Source organism: Triturus cristatus, chromosome 8, assembly GCF_964204655.1.
Source record: "Triturus cristatus chromosome 8, aTriCri1.1, whole genome shotgun sequence".
NCBI lineage: Eukaryota > Metazoa > Chordata > Amphibia > Caudata > Salamandridae > Triturus > Triturus cristatus.
In genome coordinates this window covers 252,581,727-252,599,315 of record NC_140591.1, presented here as the reverse complement: position 1 = coordinate 252,599,315, position 17,589 = coordinate 252,581,727, and the positions used below count along the sequence as shown (strand labels likewise).

The 17,589-nt window shown below is 40.9% G+C and overlaps 1 protein-coding gene across 1 annotated transcript in view; it reads right to left on the bottom strand.

The window, feature by feature from the left end:
- Positions 1-17,589, bottom strand: part of DYNC2H1 (dynein cytoplasmic 2 heavy chain 1) — a 1,714,832-nt gene that overhangs the window by 1,011,825 nt on the left and 685,418 nt on the right. Inside the window, exons 41-42 of the mRNA XM_085621461.1 lie at positions 15,560-15,715; positions 14,450-14,709 (exon numbers count right to left, since the gene is read on the bottom strand). Of these exons, the coding sequence (XP_085477587.1) occupies positions 14,450-14,709; positions 15,560-15,715 (416 nt within the window). The remainder of the gene's footprint in view (positions 1-14,449; positions 14,710-15,559; positions 15,716-17,589) is intronic.

Here is a 17,589-nt window from a genome sequence, read left to right as displayed (position 1 = left end):
TGGGGCACAGTCTTTGCTTCCATTTATACTAAAACACATGGTGTTCCGTCCATTGCGGTAATACCAGATGTCCTGAAACAGATTCAAAACGAATACAGGGTAGAACCCGCTCTGAAATTAGGTATGAAATTACTGAAAAATTTTGACCAGGTCTCAATAATAATATTATCTAATATTAAAGGGGAGGCAGCATCAGTGGCGATCCGTCAATGCTTAAGGGAATTTGATGTAACAGAACATCAACATGAACTACCCAGAATAATAGAAAAATCTTATGCAAAATTAGGCAGAGACAGTTTGGGTGGAAAACCTTTGAAGCCACAACTGTCTGAGGGTCCTGAGAAGGACTCTATTAAAAAAAGTCCTACATCTTCTAAAAAGAAGTGGGAAACTAAAACAAAATTCGAAAGAGAAACGTTCTCAATCCCGAGGTAGGTCTCCTCAAAAGGAGCACTGTGAAAGGAGGTATAACCTCAGGAATAGGGATTATTTGAAAAAACTTGACAGGTATCAGGATACTGATACGCATTCCTCTCGTACCTGTCAGATATTGTCACAGACATCCGAAAGAAGAGGATGGTCAGAACACAAAGAAGAACGCATGAAGTCCAAAGACGATCAACACGTTCAGGAAAATAAATCAAAGCCTCAATTCACCAAGATAAAGGTAGCAGGTCTGAAGATCAGACATGCAGAGAAAACTGAGAACACAGCTCAAGAACGGAGAATGGGCTCAGACAATGCTGGACAGTAGAGCAGAAGTAACAATAGCTCGCCAGAACCTGAAGGAACTCCTGGAGACAGTGGACTTGAATGAGTACATAACAGTAGAGACTGAAGACACCAAGGTTAGTACTCCACAAAGGTTATATGAAATAACAATCCGGATGGAGGGAGACACACCAAGAAAAGTGAAAGCACTCTTTTGGGAAAAACTTTGAAGGGGTTATGATATACTTCTAGCAGAACAGGACTGGCCACCAGAATTTATCATGGAATACCTACATGGCGAGGACATCATTATGCCAGCCTTCTCCAACCATGTTCCAATTCACTTAAAATACACTTATGCCAGGGAATGGGCAGTTGCCTAGGCTTCAGCATTATACAAAAATCATGTAGGATGTGATGAGGACTCACCTCACCACAAAATACAGTTAAAAAATCAACCTACTGCCCAAAGGCAGTACCCAATAAAGCAAGAAGCTAAAAAACAGGCCAGGGAGATCTTAGATCAACTTGAATACCAAGGGGTGATTAAAACATGCACCTCCTCAATGAACAATCCTTTGTTTCCTGTATCCAAACCAGACAATACATATCGTCTAGTTTTGGATTATAGACACTTGAACAATTGTTCTAAAACATTTGCAGTGCAAAATGCACATAGTACAGCATTAATGAATAACATTGTGCGTAAAAAATATAAAACCACATTAGACATTTCAAATGGTTTCTTTTGTCAAAACATAGCACCTGAAAGCAGGTACTTAACAGCTTTCTCAATAATGAGAACTCAGCATCACTTTTGTCGACTCCCACAAGGGTTTAAGAACAGCCCGGGGTTATTCTCAGCAAGAGTAACAGAGTTACTACAAATTTATGATAATGAGGCATTGTCATATGTCGATGACATCTATCTGACAGACGATGACCTAGATAGGCACTTGAACAGGGTGAGTACCATTTTACTGGGCTTCGCCTCTCAGGGCTATAAATTCAACTTTAAAAAATCTAGAATTGCCCATCTCAATGTCCTTTTCCTAGGATATGAGCTTACAAGTGAAGGCAACAGCCTAGCAGCTAACTTTTTAGAAAAATGTGCGCTGCTCCAACTTCCAAAAACGCTGAAAAATTTACAGTCGATTCTAGGTTTCCTAAATTTTGGAAGGACATACATTCTAAATCACGCAGAAAGGATTAAACCTCTCTACAAATTAATCAAACCTGATTTTTCAATCAAAGATTGACACAAGAACACACAGAAATATTGCGTTCACTCCAGGCTAACATGTTAGCAACAAATCACTTACAAATACGCGTAAATACACGTAATTTAGTGATCCGAATAATTTTGGGTCAATGCGGAGTCACCTATTTGACATTTAATGAGGGTGAAAAAGTACCAATTGCATACAAATCACATTTGTATACACAAGCAAAAATGCGCTTCACTTCAGCAGAAAAAATTCGGACAGCAGTTCAAACTGCTTGTAGCAATAGAAAAAGCTCTAGCTCAGGGGAAACGCATTATTGTTGTGACTCCAGTACCAGCCTTAGAGGCGGTTACAAAAGCGAGCATTCCAAATGCAAAAGCTTTACATCCAAGATGGATACAATGGGTTAATTCTCTTGCTGCAACAGATGTTAAATATGTTTTTGATCCTGACTTAAAAACACAAGCATTCCTACAATATGATCATGAATGTCCTCTGCCCACTGAGATTCTTCCTCTTGATCAGTACAAATTTATAATTTATACTGACGGATCAGCACAACCCGCTATAGATAGTAAGAAAGCTTACAGTGCAGCGTGCGCAATCGTTAAAGGTCGCATGCGAAATGGTATCTTCAGACCTATGGTCACTAAAGCTCAATCTCTAGGAGATTGTACAGCTCAGAGAGCTGAACTACAAGCATTCAAACTGGCACTCGATAATACGGATCGTGAATTCCCCACACTTATAGTGTGCGACTCCTTTTACTGTGTTCAGTCATATAATGAATTGGCTTCAAAACGGATTCAAAGATGCAAAAGTTTGCACAATAAAGGATGAAACGCTTTGGGAACAAGTAGTTCAGTTGCGAAACGGACTACAAAATACTCACGTGATACACACGCTGAGTAATCAACGTGATGGCGTTCACGTTGCAGGAAATTCATTGGCTGATGAAGCTGCGAAGGGGGCAGTGCAAACGGCTTCCGTAGCTGCCATCACTCGTTCAAAAATGAAAATAGACAGTGAGATATTGTTGGCTGTCAATGGTTCAAGCAAAGGCAGTGGTGCAGCGTTACCGAAAACATTTCCACTCAAGTACTTCTATGTAATTGATGCGAACAACGTTCCCTTTGCTCAAATCCCTGGAGTGGGTAATAGGGTAATTCCAAACAAGGAGCATAGATTAGGACTAGGGTAAATACAATTGCGAAAAGGGTATTAAATAAATAGAAAGTGGTGGTGCTCAGCAAGTGTACGTATAGGGCGTTCAAGTAAATATGGTGCTGAACAGGTGGGGGAGACCCTTAAAACCCCTTAATGTGTGTTGGGACGAGCCCAACAACAAAACAATGCAAAGTAATCCTGTGCACACATATAAGTAAATCCAGTAGATGCTGTAGTGGAGACAATGAGACCAATCAAAATCTTCAGAAATATTGGATATTCTTTACATTGGCAACCTGGTATGATCCTTGCCACTTTGGACGTGGTGTCTTTATACACTAGTATCCAACCGGAACTAGGTCTACAAGCAGTCACGAAACTACTTAACAACAGACCTGCTACACATTGGCGACACAATGAAATGCTCCTCACTATGATGCACCTTATTCTACACAACAACTTCTTTCTTTTTGATAACAAGTGGTACAAACAAGTCAGAAGCTAGACTCCATTATTTTTTGGGGACGTTACATTGATGACTGCCTTCTCATATGGTCAGGCACCCAAATAGATTTGGCTCGTTTCTGTACTCATCTCAACACCAACAACTATGGTATGCAATTCACGATGGAATACAGTTCCACCAACATTACGTTTTTGTACATGGAACTATATATAAAAGATGATAGACTCAATAGGCGACTTTTTTGCAAGAGCACATCCTGTTATTCTGTACTACATGCAGATAGTTACCATCCTACACATCAGGTCAGTGCGATCCCTTATGGGGAGTTTTTAAGGGCTAGAAGGAACTGTAGTGAAGACTCTGAATTTAATACCTGTATCAAGGACATGAAGCAAAGATTTCAGAAGAAAGGGTATTCCCCTCAAACTCTCAAGCGAGCTGAGAATAGGATTTCCCATGTAAGCAGATGTGACACTTTAATACCAAAGAGTAGAGCATCTACGGAAACACAGAATGTTCGCATGATTGCGGACTTTAGTGATCTGAGCCATACCCTTAGGAGAAGTCTTTACAAACATTGGGGTATCTTACAGATGGATATTTCCCTAACAGGAGTGATCACCAACAGCCCCCAAATCACCTTCAGACGGGGTAACACACTACGTACCAGATTAAGTCCTACTATACCCAAACCTCAAAGCACACAGTCATGGCTGACTCCACACAACATGGGTTTCCACAAATGTGGTTACTGTGGTGTTTGCAAATGGGCCAAACACAAAACAAGGTGTTTTCAAGGCCACAACAACAAGACTTACGTAATTAGAGCTAATATTAATTGCACCACCAAATTTGTAGTCTACATTATTAAGTGTACATGTGGTAAACAGTATGTAGGCAGCACTATTAGAGCTCTTAAAGAGAGGATTGGAGAACATGTCAGGGCACTTCAGCAACAGGATGCTAGATACCCAGTAGCCATACATGCAGCCATGTGCCCCTCACAAAGTTCTCGTAAATTTTTCCAATTTTTTGGAATTGAAACTATTGACTCTGGTCCACGTGGTGGCAATAGAGAACTGCGATTAAGAAGAACAGAGGCCACTTGGATATTGCGTCTTCAGACATTCGAACACGGTCTTAATTATGATTCTGAGATGCAATACTTTTTGGGCTAATGTTCCTGTCATCTGTGTGCTTGTTCTGGTTGCATTTTCTTATCTAACTGACTGACTATGATAATATGTCCAAAGAATTGTTATTACACAACTATTTCAGATTTTCTTTCAGGCTAATGTACTTCCCTTCTTTTGGTGGGTGCATTGGTGTGTTGTATGTATTATACCTTTTGTTCTAGACGCACAAACCTTGATGTGTATTATTGCGCTTTCATTACTGTAGCATCTGTGCTTCTAAACGTCTTGAGTCATTCAAAGCCTTGTACCGTCATGTTTGCCTGATATTGCGTTATTTTAAATATTACAATCTGTTTACCGGTCGTTCTTATGTTCCATTTTGTCTCATGTATATATTTTTCATATTGGTATATCTTTATTTGCTTTGGTTAATATGCACCAATATTGCTATCTTCTTTCAACTTGTCTTGCAAAATATTACCATGTATTATGTGTGGATACATACTGCCATCATTGTCCCTATAGAGGTGGGATATAATTTCATATTGTAAATTGTACTTGTAACTCACGGACATTTAAATGGGATGTTATTTGCCTATATTTTGTATGCCTTTCTTGCCTCTTTCTGCTCTTTTTATATTTTTATCTTATCATAACCATCCAAATGTTAGATACTCCACCATCAATCTTATTTTCTACTGTTTTCTCACCACTTTTTGATACAGGTATTTTATGGGCATACTATTTCCCCCCTTTCGTTTGGGAGTCACCAATTCACCTCTAAAAGTTGGACAGGTGGCCCTTTTCACTCTAGTCCACTTCCTTTACGATATTTTTTCATACTTCCGGTTTATGGGCCGTGGGTCGAGCCGCGGTCTAGTTGTTGGACGGTTTGCTTATTTTTATTCACTTCCCGTTCCGCGGGACTCAGACACACACACGCTAACATCGGTGCCGCTAGGATGTACGTTCTTCTTCAGCTTGAAGCAAGTACTACCGCGATAGTCTTTAAGCATGCCTCCCTGATTTGTAGTAGTTTGCATTTCACATATGTGCAATTTGATTTAAATCTTTTTTTTCCGGTGTTTTCTTCTTTTGTGTTAGAATTGAGGAACACATACTCGCGTTCAGCCGCTTCTTTGGATATTGCCTAAATTGTATACTTAACCGCACGTCGGCTGTAGCAACCTAGATGGTTCCAGCATTATACTACCTTGTGGATTACTGTTCTGCTTTCACTTGCGGCACCGAATACTCTATGCTTTGATGATATAGGTGAGATTTTACATTGGCATGATAATAGGATGAGGGTGCTTTTCACCCTAATGTGCGCCATAATATTAAATGATATTGTTTTTAATTCCTGCAGCTGGTTTATAGACTCCTGTTTTTATGACTGACAATATGTGCTGATTGCTACTTTGGATTTCCTTGCCATGTTTTTTTCGGTAAGGGCATTTTCACTTTATTCGTTTTGGATGTGGGTACTGCCATTCACTTGAGACCCCTGACTTTGAGCACCTAATTGGAATTTTGGCCGTTTGGGCTCTCACTGGTTTCTTGTATTTTTCCGTGGAATTCCTTACTGCCATATTATTGTGTTTGTATCGAAAAAAAAATCTTTTCACCTTCAACTGTGTACGTCATGCACACAGCAGGGTGGGTATATTCACCGATATTGGGGCATGATTCTATTTGTGGTTGTGCGATAACGACATATGGTTGTTCTTACCGAGTCCCCCACTCTTACCCTTTTTTTTATCCTCTTCTTGTTTTTTCAGCCATTCACTTTTGCCAACGCTATCAGCCTGAGGTATTTTCATTTGCAATTTCTTAACCTTTATCCTCTACGTTTGAATTTTCCCTACCTTTTACTTTGGTCTTTCTTTTTCTCGTACCTTCTTCAATTTCTTCACCTTCTATTTTTCCTTTTCCCATAGTTACTATTTCATTATTTCAGGTTTCGGCTCTTCACATGGAGCATGGTGTTACTACCACTATATCTAAATTCTTCCTTTTCTTGTCGTTATGCTGTTCTGACCTTTCCTTTTTTTCAAGCTCGGTTGGTTGCAAGGTGGCTTTGTGCTTATATTGGATGGTTATGACGATGAACACGCACCCTTTCTTCTATTGTAATTTTCTCAGTATCACAAACTTTCCTAAGGATGGCATGTCTTTGGGTTTCCACATTTGTTTGTGGGATTGTGTTGTGAGTTACAGAGATGGTCGTTTTCTCTGTTTAAGTTCAACTTGAATTCTGTGTTTTGACACCAAATAATTGTATTATTCCCAGCCCTGAAGAGTCATGGGATTACCTTCCCTGACGAAACACGTGTCGGCTGGTGTTGTTTCCGAAAGGATTAAAGAATATCCAATATTTCTGAAGATTTTGATTGGTCTCATTGTCTCCACTACAGCATCTACTGGATTTACTTATATGATTGCACAGGATTACTTTGCATAGATTAGGACTAATCCTAGCAGCGCATGAAGGGATAGCCTCTGCCCATGCAGGTGTTTCTGCAACTGTATCTTTACTAAAACTAAGGTATTGGTGGCCTGGCATTAGGAAACAGACCAAAAACTATGTTTGGAATGTGAAATATGCCAACAGATGAACATCTCCACAGTGAAACGTCCTGCGCAGACGCCCCTGTTAATTTCAGATAAACCATTAGCTTGTGTTTACCTGGATCACTCGGGTCCCTTGCAAAGGGGTGGTAACTATAAATATATCATGGTCGCAGTCGATTCGTGCTCATGGTTCCTATGGATGTGGCCTCAGCGCTCGGCTGACGCTCGAACTGTTATAAAAGATTTGCGAGTCTTTATCGGCACATACGCAATTAGCACACTACATTCTGACCAGGGCCCTGCGTTTAGCTCTCGGGCTTACAAACAAGCCATGGCCAGTTTGGGCGTAGCATTGCAATACTCCTCTCCATTTCATCCTGAGGGAATTTCTGTTGTGGAACGGAAAAACCAGGACATAAAACAGTCTATTACCGCTAGAGTATTAGGTTCAGTGATGGGTGGGTCAAACATCTTTATAGGGTCCAATGCTCATTAAATAATTTGGCAAGAAGTTCTCTAGGGGGGGTCACTCCATATGAGGTCCTATTTGGAACAAAAATGTGGGTTCCTGATCTCAAATGTAAAAGGCACAGTGGTGGAAAATAAGCCCTTTGATATCAAAGATCGTTTGGCTGTTTTACAGGATCTAAATGAACTAAGAACGAAACAAAGCAACGTGTTCCTGAAGCCAACCACCACTGGGGAAAAACCAGCCGTACCAGCAAGGCCTGTCAGGATCCCAAAGCTTGGGAAACTAGTCAGAGAGAAGATTGCGGACAAGAATGAATTTGGGCCTTCTTACAGACAACCAGTACCAGTCCTAGCTATCCACGGAACAAGAACAGTACTTCTGCCGTCCCTTGCTGGAAGAAAGGAGAAAAGATTTGTGTCAATCGACCTCATCAAACCACACTATGTGGCCAATACTAAACAGTAGGCCTCGTGGACTCCGACCTAGTTGCAAACGCACGCCTCTCGCTACTATACAAGAGGTTCAGACTGAAAGGCTCATCACCATCGAGAATTCAGCAGTAACAGAGGAAGGACTATGCAATCATTCTATGAAACTCGTCCCTCTTGAAACTCAAATAACAGTTCGTCCAGACACACCTGTCTACACCAATGTAACACGTGATGAGCTGGTTCCAGCGATTTCAATGAATCCTGATGCAATACCAACATTTGACCGAACTGCTTCTGGCTACTTCATTAACTTTGATACGTTTTCTGAGGATCCAAGTGAGCCCGAAACGACGCCAGCCCAAAAACATTTCAAAGAACAAGTACAAGACTTCTTTCATTTTCTGAAAGAGACATATCTGGTTTCACCATGGATTGAACTATGGATTATTTCTGGAATATTTTTCTTTCTGCTTTGGCTAGTTATAGTAATGACTATTAGCATGCTCGGGAATGGCAGATATATTCATTTCGACACTGAAAGTAAACATGTGAACTTACCTTTAAAGCCACACAAATCATCCCATCGTGAAGCAAGAGACTTGTCAGCAGTGAACATCACAGCCGTTCCTATACAAGATGGTATAGTTTGGGACAAAACCGATTATTGATATATTCTGCCTTTTGATTAAGTGACTTTGTTACCTCTAGTACCTATTCGGATGATTGGGGCATTGAGACTGTTAATAACATGATGTCTGATCTAGAAAGGTTTGCTGCATTTAGAGGATTCATCAGACTACGAACAGTTTTATTGTTATAACCACTATGGTCATCATTTCTTGCATAAATCTGCAACGTCTAGAAATGTGTTTATGTTCAACCAATGGGAACATTGTCCTACACCACCAAAGGGTAGTTCGAAAACATTTGAAAATAAGTTTCCATATTTTTCAGGATACAATACATCTGATCCAGAAATATTTTTCTATAGAAATGTAAACAAAACAGGACAGAAAACTATGTTAACAAATACTAAACAGATTTATTCTGCAGCCTTTATTGCCCAACTGTCTAGACAAGTGTTTGACTTTTGGAAAGACACAATTGACACAAAATCTGTCTGGGTTCTAAAGATTGGCAATTGCAGGGGATGGAAGCTTTGTTTAGAGCCTGTATCATCACACAACGAATAATGTTTTTGAATGACATTGTGCAACAAACATCTTGCCTTGGATTAGCCAAGATCAAGGACATGAACACACCTTCTGTGCCAACAACTGCAAGTAATAGCACTTTACTGGAAGCAGTCACAGTAGACACCATACTACAACTCAACAGAGGGGGAGGTCGACGTACATACTATTTTGCATCACAACAGATCAGATCCTGAATGGAAAAAATGGTTGCTCTGGCCCACAGACACAAACATCTGTCAAGAAAGATTCCTGAATAGAATACAGGGTTTTATTATCAATAGGTCAGACCCACGTTGTGTTTAAAGACAGCATCCAGGGGTAGTAACAACATACAGTGTAGGAAAATTGTGCCTCGACTGGTTACAGAAATCTACACTCAAGGATGTGAAACAAGACTTATCTTTACTTAAAGAAGGCGCAGACCTTAGGGATTTCTTGCTAGGACCAAGAAGACCATGTCAACCACGTTTCATATATGCCGGCATCTATGCTGCTTATAATGAAATATGGAAGGTTACACAAGCAGAAGCCGCAGAAATGATACGATAAATTGATCGTATTAATTTAGAGAAATCTCTCGCTGTGGTCGACAATGGGTTAACGACACTGTCATCCAGGATATATTCACTGGGCAACATTGTATCCTCTGCTATTGACATACTGGAACAAGTTTTGCCATACTGCAACAAGGCCAATCTCAATTATGTTCTATTATGTTATTAGGCTGGACGCTATAAAACTTGCATGCAGGCGTTTCATCAACACGTCATCTCTGTTTACAGAATACAATCTTATTGATAAACAGCTCGAACTGGCAAAAAGGGGAGCAAAGTATACAGTGCTGAGCATTGAAAAACTGGAAAAATTGCCATTTACGGTAGCAGAAAAAACAGCTACAGAATGGATCATTCATGGCAAAATAACTCTGCCTGTTACAACTTTCCGTTTTCAGTATTGCCTCAAACAAATGCAAGCAGGCAGATATGAAAGGTTGGGTAAAGAATACATTAAGACATCCTGGGATTTACCTTACACACACAGATGTTGGAGTGGGAGTCGTGAAGTGTTTATTAGCGGTACACACTGTGAAAATGCACTGAGCGGGTCACTCATTTGTCAGGATATTAGTTTACAGGGGGCTTGTAACGATTCTGTGGCAAACCTGTCCTGCCACCTGCAGGGTACACCAGCTGCTGTGAATAATCCAACGTTTGGCCGACTTTCGAATGGGAGTTACCTCATGTTGAATGATCAAAGTTGCTCTGGCATGCTGCCAGGAATACCATATCTGGTAACGGTTAGTACCAGGGTTACTTGCTGTATGCAAGTATTGTTCCCCCTAATAGACACAGTCAGGGAGTTCCCTTTATGGCCTTCATTGAATGTTTCTTCTATACGATTTGATACTTTAAGCAGAATGAAAGCCATGCTTTTACAACAAACCGTGCCTTTGACCTTGGCCAAAGAAATCTATGATCTACAAATTGCAAGGACTTCGGCTGAGATACAGGCGTTAATAAGTACAAACTGCCCTATACATTTCGTAGAAATGATGGGACGTATCTTCAATATGTCTGATACGAGCGGCATTGACATGTATTTAAGAGCATATGTTCCGGACTGTTAACACCTTTTCAGGCAGTCCTCGGAATCATTCCAAACTTCGTGCACTCTGTGTTTGGTGGTCTGCCACAAATTCTAGCACTCGTTGCAGGAATCCTATTTTTATTCCTACTACTACGCTATGGCAAGCCAATCAACCAGCGTCACTCCCAGCAACTTGGAGAAGGCTCTCCTAGAACGGAAGTGTCGTGAGCGCATAGTACAACTTTTGGGCTTACCTCGTCTACAAGAATTAAATACAACATGGTTTCTCTCATTCAGACCAATCTGGCAAGATTGCATCCTACCTGTTCTACACTGCCTGCTTTGCGGTGAAGAACGCGTGCAAGACATCTGTCTAACACTCCCATCAGTCATGCCAACGGCTACCGATACTCTGCTGGACCCGATAACGGCCCATGCTCTGTGTTGTCCCCAGAGGCTACCAATCCTGATAACAGCATTCGTTGAGATCTCACAGACGCAATATGCTACTGCTGAGGAAAGAGATGGATCAACAGGCACAGAGGTAACATCGGAAACGAACATTGCTACTGGCGATGCTTCACATCTATGTACAGTTAATCTTCTAAACAAGGGATTCCAACTGTCACCGACATCGGTAGATGATCTTTTGTCTACAGGAGCAGAGGATTTCAAGTTTTTACCAGCCTCTTACACTGACTTTGATTCGGCTCACAGTGTACCAGGGATGCTATGAATTTGGCCTCCATATTTTAAAAACAGAACAAACAACTTGGAATGCTTCCTAGAATTGACTTTTTTCTAAATTTGAAAATACATGGCAATTCGATTCAGTCTGCTTACAGTAGAACTATTCATAGAGAACAGACTTCTTTGAACACTTCCAGGGACACATTGTCATCTTTATTCACCACAATTTCATAATGTACCATGACATGGAGTTTAAAATTTTCTTATATAATGTGAACCATTTCATCATATGTATATTAATGTTCGTTCATCTAGCATCTTTTGTAAACATATGCTTACAACGAACAACTGCTTTGTTATGTACAGCACCTTTGCATTTCATGTCTAGCTAAAGTTTTTTTTATATAACAAAGACTTATTTTAGTATGCTTTTACAAATGTTTTTAGCAACATGTGGTACTCAATTTTAATGTTTAGCATTTTATTGTTTAGCATGTAGTACATTCGTTCATTCGAAAATGGAGAGGGTGTTGTATTCCGCTTTAGGTGTCCGTATATAGGTTTTCCTGATACATGTCCTTATATAGGCACAATTTGCATTGCCCTTAAATAGGCATAGGATCCCAGTCCATATTTAGCCATTAGCCATGCTATCCAAATACAGGCATGGTCACCTACATCCGTCCACCCCAACGTCACAACGAGTTCTTAGAAAACAGACCCTTAAGCTGTTGGGAGTTTCCCTAGCCCAGGATTATTGTTTTCTTCAAGAACTAATTTATTATGCATGAACCGCTATACCCTACGGGTTCATTCATGACATCTTCCTCTGCCTGACTTTACGTCAAAGCAACCTTCCAGGTATAACTATACCTTACCTTACCATGGCAAGCAATGGCTCGGCTGCAAGACTTGATACTGCTCGCCACGGCGGCAAGCAAGGAGGAGACCTCGACTTAGAGGAGCCCGTGTCCCGGCCTGACGCAGTGACAAGACGCTGTCATCCCTGCTCGCAGAGAATCCAGCTTCCAGTGTTCTGACTTCCTTCCCAGGGTGTTAGAGTTTGAGAACCGGATAGAGATTACAACCTCTCTCATTCTTAAGGTATGGAGCGGACTAGAACCTAGAGGGACTCTTGGCATATCAGACTTAGCATACTGTATGGTATACCAGACTATAGCACACAGCACCTACTTCTTACCTTTTCCTACACTTAGGTACACTGGGGTAGAATTAGTTAGAGAACGCATCAAATGAGTACTCGCATTTTTAGCCTATGTTATTTGTGTATATGAATATATGTGTCATAGCTAAAAGATATTGCTAGCGCAGTGTTATTTCTTTATACGGTTTACGCGGTACATAATATCTCTTGCATACTGTCTTGTGATTGTAACAGCACATATCTCTTACACGAGAAAAAAGACTGTTCAATAAATTATTTTATTGAAACGCCCGTTTATTCTTCCTGTGTAAACTCTGAAGAAACCAAGCATGCACGATTAGCTGAGTGAAACTGTTATCTATTGTTTCCACGATTCTGAGAGTGTTCCGATTCTACAGAGAAACAAAGTTGTCATGTTTATGCTGTTGCCAGAAACGACTCCCTTCTTGTTTCACAAGGAGTTTGTAGTGGCCTCTGAGTAAGCTGGCACACAAAGTAATTAAGTTTAATATACTTGATAGGGGCATACTGACCTCAGTCCTATGCCAAAACTATAGTGTATATTATTCCAATGCGCAGAGCCTATTGGGGAAATAGGAACTACACTACAATGCCGCTGAAAAGTCATTAACGTTTTTGGCATGAGTCATGTGAAATTGCCCATGAGGCTGGAAATCCAAGTTGCAAGGCTGACTGAGGCTCGTATAGAAAATTATTATCATGCTCAGTAGTGAAATATTAGGTAGATTTTCGGAGTCTGCACAGTGAAAAAGCAAATTCTCAATTCAACAAATACAGAAGTGCCCAAAAGGCATTTTCATGTGCACACACCAGCTAGAAGACTGTATGTGAATGCAACCGCATAAGAGAAGAATTTACAAGCGTTTGTTAATAAATGAATAGTATGGCTATTTATATCTATAGGTTTAACCAAAAGCTAAAGGACATTGAGACACACAAAGTGTCACTTTGTAGCACAAGACACAATATAAAACCTGAGACAAGCATGAACCACAGGATTACATATTGGTTCTTCATTAATCGTACCAAAGACCGTAATAGAATTTTACTACTAATCTATATAAAGTGAGCTATTAATTTATGCATATACAGCCACTAATATTGAAAGGAAACTTCTTATATATCTGTGTTGATTAAGCAGGGCTAGTGAACTGGGATCTTTCTTCGGGTAAGAAAGAGCACCCTCCTCACACCTCCTCCCCCCCTTGTTAATCCCAGAGTGCCAAATGCATGTGAAAGTAAAAGGCCATGTGTGAGTTGTAAGGTGGGCTGCTGTGATAAATAGGGATACCTGCAGGGTTCTTACTGTCCACATGGCCAACCAACAGAGAGATGGATGCTGTTAATGGGTACTCATGGGGTCTAGAACGCAAGAGATTACATACAAAATGAGGGACTATTGTTGGTTACAGCCACCAAAACTCCAACACCCAGGGTGACTATTCAAATAATTCCCAGCTGCCAGTCTGTGCCAGAATGTATTTCATGAGATGAATAATATGCTAGAGTGAAACATACATCAGAAAGTAGTGTATTTAGTTCTTTAGATGTACGCAGGATGTTAATACGTATATTTGAAAACAATGGAAATACACATAAAGACTTACCCTTTCCCACATCCTTCGGGTCCCACAAGAATAAAGGGCTGCATATTGTTGAGGCCAAGCCATGGTTTAAAATAATCCAAGCCCCTCTGCATATCAGGAGTTTGAATGACAGGGAGTGTCTGAACATTGCTAAACGCGTCCGGGGTCAAATTTTCAGGCTTCTCCAGAACATAAGAAATGAAGCGGCCGGTTTTTGAGTCATAATACGTTTCCAATGGCTTTCGAGGGTCTGGTGGAGATTCCCTTGCCCAGTTAAAGACCTTGCAAAAAGAAAATGTCATCACTCACATGTACTAAGGTTTTTTTTATATATATATAAATAAATATGCACCAGTTTCCACAGCACAGTCTGGCTACAGTATTTGGGATGCCCACATTATTTTAATGTTTAACAGTGTCAATAACAATTCTCTTCCTACTGCTGACAACTACGAACACAGGAGGATAGGTGGTTTATCATTAACTATGCCAATACGTCAGCATTCCCCTGTTAAAGGCAAGACCTATTGGCTTTGAAAATGCTTGTAATTGACAATGTCGCAAGCCACTGACTAAAGGGTCCATGACAATGGCTGAAGGTGGCTGACCCAAAGCGCCTCATATTAAGCATGGAGTGCAATATGTTCCCCATGAATGCTGGAAAGCATCATACATATCGAACCTAAAATGGTCTGTGAAGAAAATCAAGGGCATTCAGTGGAAGGGACAACGTTCGAAATCCGCCCCATCAAACATCCATTATATTTTCTTAAACTCGTAAATCTGGATTTCAGTTATCTTCTTGGGTGTCAAAGATTCTTTGGTGTTTTTTTACATCATAATAATATTGCCCACAACAACGAACTTTGGTTTGTAATTAAATGTCAATCATGACACTTCAAACAGTAACCGAAACAAAAGTACACACTGTCTAAATATGGTAACTTTCAGCTAGAAATTGGATAAATCCTAAACAAACAAAAGAGGTGTCTTAAAAAATCACAATGGCCTCGGTAAATAGAAGTCTACATTTCTTAAATAAATTGGAAGATGTCTGTGATTCCACTGGAAGACGCACATAAAACAGCTACATTTTTCTTTAGAATCGGGAAATTCGTGAAACGTGTTTACCTCTTTTGCAAAATCACTCCGTGACTTCATGTTTAGGTTTCCACCAAGGCCTCTGATCAGGCTAATGACAAACTGGCCGCGGTCGGTGCACCCATGCAAGTGTGACAGCCCGTTCAAAACTGTTCCGACAAGGCTGGTTTCTAACACAAAGTCATTCTGGAAATTGAAAGAGAAAACGGACATTAGAAGAAGCATACTACAGCTTTCTATCAATTAGTACTGAGCTAAAGCTTCGCCGGTGCCGATGTGTAGCAGAATATGAAACCTTAAAAATAATGAGAATAGCAATTCACATCCTTCTGACAGCACATTTTGCGTCCTCCATAAAAACCCGGTGGAACCCTTCATCAACTAGTATATTTAAAAGTGGCATCAAAGAACAGCGTTGTTATCAATGTGTGCCTGATGTCTTGTCATGTGCAAATAAATTTTTTCCCGAGTCGGAGGCCGTACCCAAGGCAGAAGCATGTAGGACGGGCGTTAGTGAAACAGGGCCCAGGTGTGTTCCCAATGACTTTAATTATGAAAGGAACTGAGATCTGCCCTAAGTGGCAGAACCCATCAGCTCCACTGTCAGCAGACATAACCAGTACCTGGAACACCAGGTGCACCATACACATCCTTTACTCGGTGGTGGTTCAGTACTATGAACACAAAAGTGTCATGGAACAATCTAAGGTTAGGCACTGGTCGACTTTCAGTCTACAGGAGGAAAAAGCTTTGGTTGTTCTAGAAGAAAAAGTAACATAAATGTAACCAAAGCCTTATTTAGAGTCTTTCACATGACACTCCATCAAAACAGATATCCCTTCCGCTGTATTACAAGTGCCATAGACACATGTGATACAGCTCACAGGATATCGCCCATAGACGGTAGTACACGTGAAACAGCCCACAGGATATCCCCCAAAGACAGCAGTACACATGTGATACAGCCCACAGGATATCCCCCCCATTGACGGTAACACACATGTGATACAGCCCACAGGACATCCCCATAGACTGTCGTACACATGTGATACAGCCCACAGGATATCCCCCATAGACTGTCGTACACACGTGAAACAGCCCACAGGACATCCCCCATAGACTGTCGTACACACGTGAAACAGCCCACAGGATATCCCCCACCTTCCAGTAGCACTGGAACTAAGGGGGCGGGAGGGGCAGCAGAACCCCCTTAAAACTTTAAAGAGCTTAGATGGAGGTCGAACAACAAAGGGTCCCTTCAAATGGTTTTCTTCTGTGTTAAATGGAACTTTGTAAAATATCCCCCATGCCTTTCAGTGAGGTGAAGCTATTGAACTGCACCATCACTTTCCAGATCCTACTGTTTGTAACAGAGTATCAATCCGCAAAACTATAAATAGGGCTCTAAACTTGTCCATCGCTAGCATTTATTTTATAGATGCCCATGCTGTGAATTATCCTCCATCTTCAGGATAATAATTCTCAGTCAGTTCATGTAACATTGGATGGCAAACAACTGCCTCAAATTAAACTCAGACAAGACGGAGGTGATGATCTTTGGTACTCTCTCCCCAAGCTGGTCCCCCACTTGGTGGCCAGCAGAGTTAGGCTCACCTCCATCCCCCGTCACAAAGGTCAGAAACCTAGGGGTTATGTTTGACGACAAGCTATCATTTATGCACCATGTAAACGCAGTGGTCTGGTCATCCTTCTATACCATCAGGAGGATAAAAAAACTTCTACCTTTCCTACCATCTAGCGCCGGCAGGACTTTTATCAGCACGCTGGTTATGTCAAAGGTAGACTATTGCAATTGTCTACTCATTAATGCCCAGGAAAGATTCCTTAACAAGTTGCAAATGGTGCAAAACGCAGCGGCAAGGATTCTGTCAGGCATCCACAAGTCCAAACCAATATCCAAGGTGGTACGACAGTTTCACTGGTTACCTATCAGGAGCAGAACAAAGTTCAAGGCTCTATGCATCGCCTACAAGGCAATCCACATCACAAGACCTCAGTTCCTGAAGAAAACTCTCTGTTCCTACATGCCAAGCAGAACC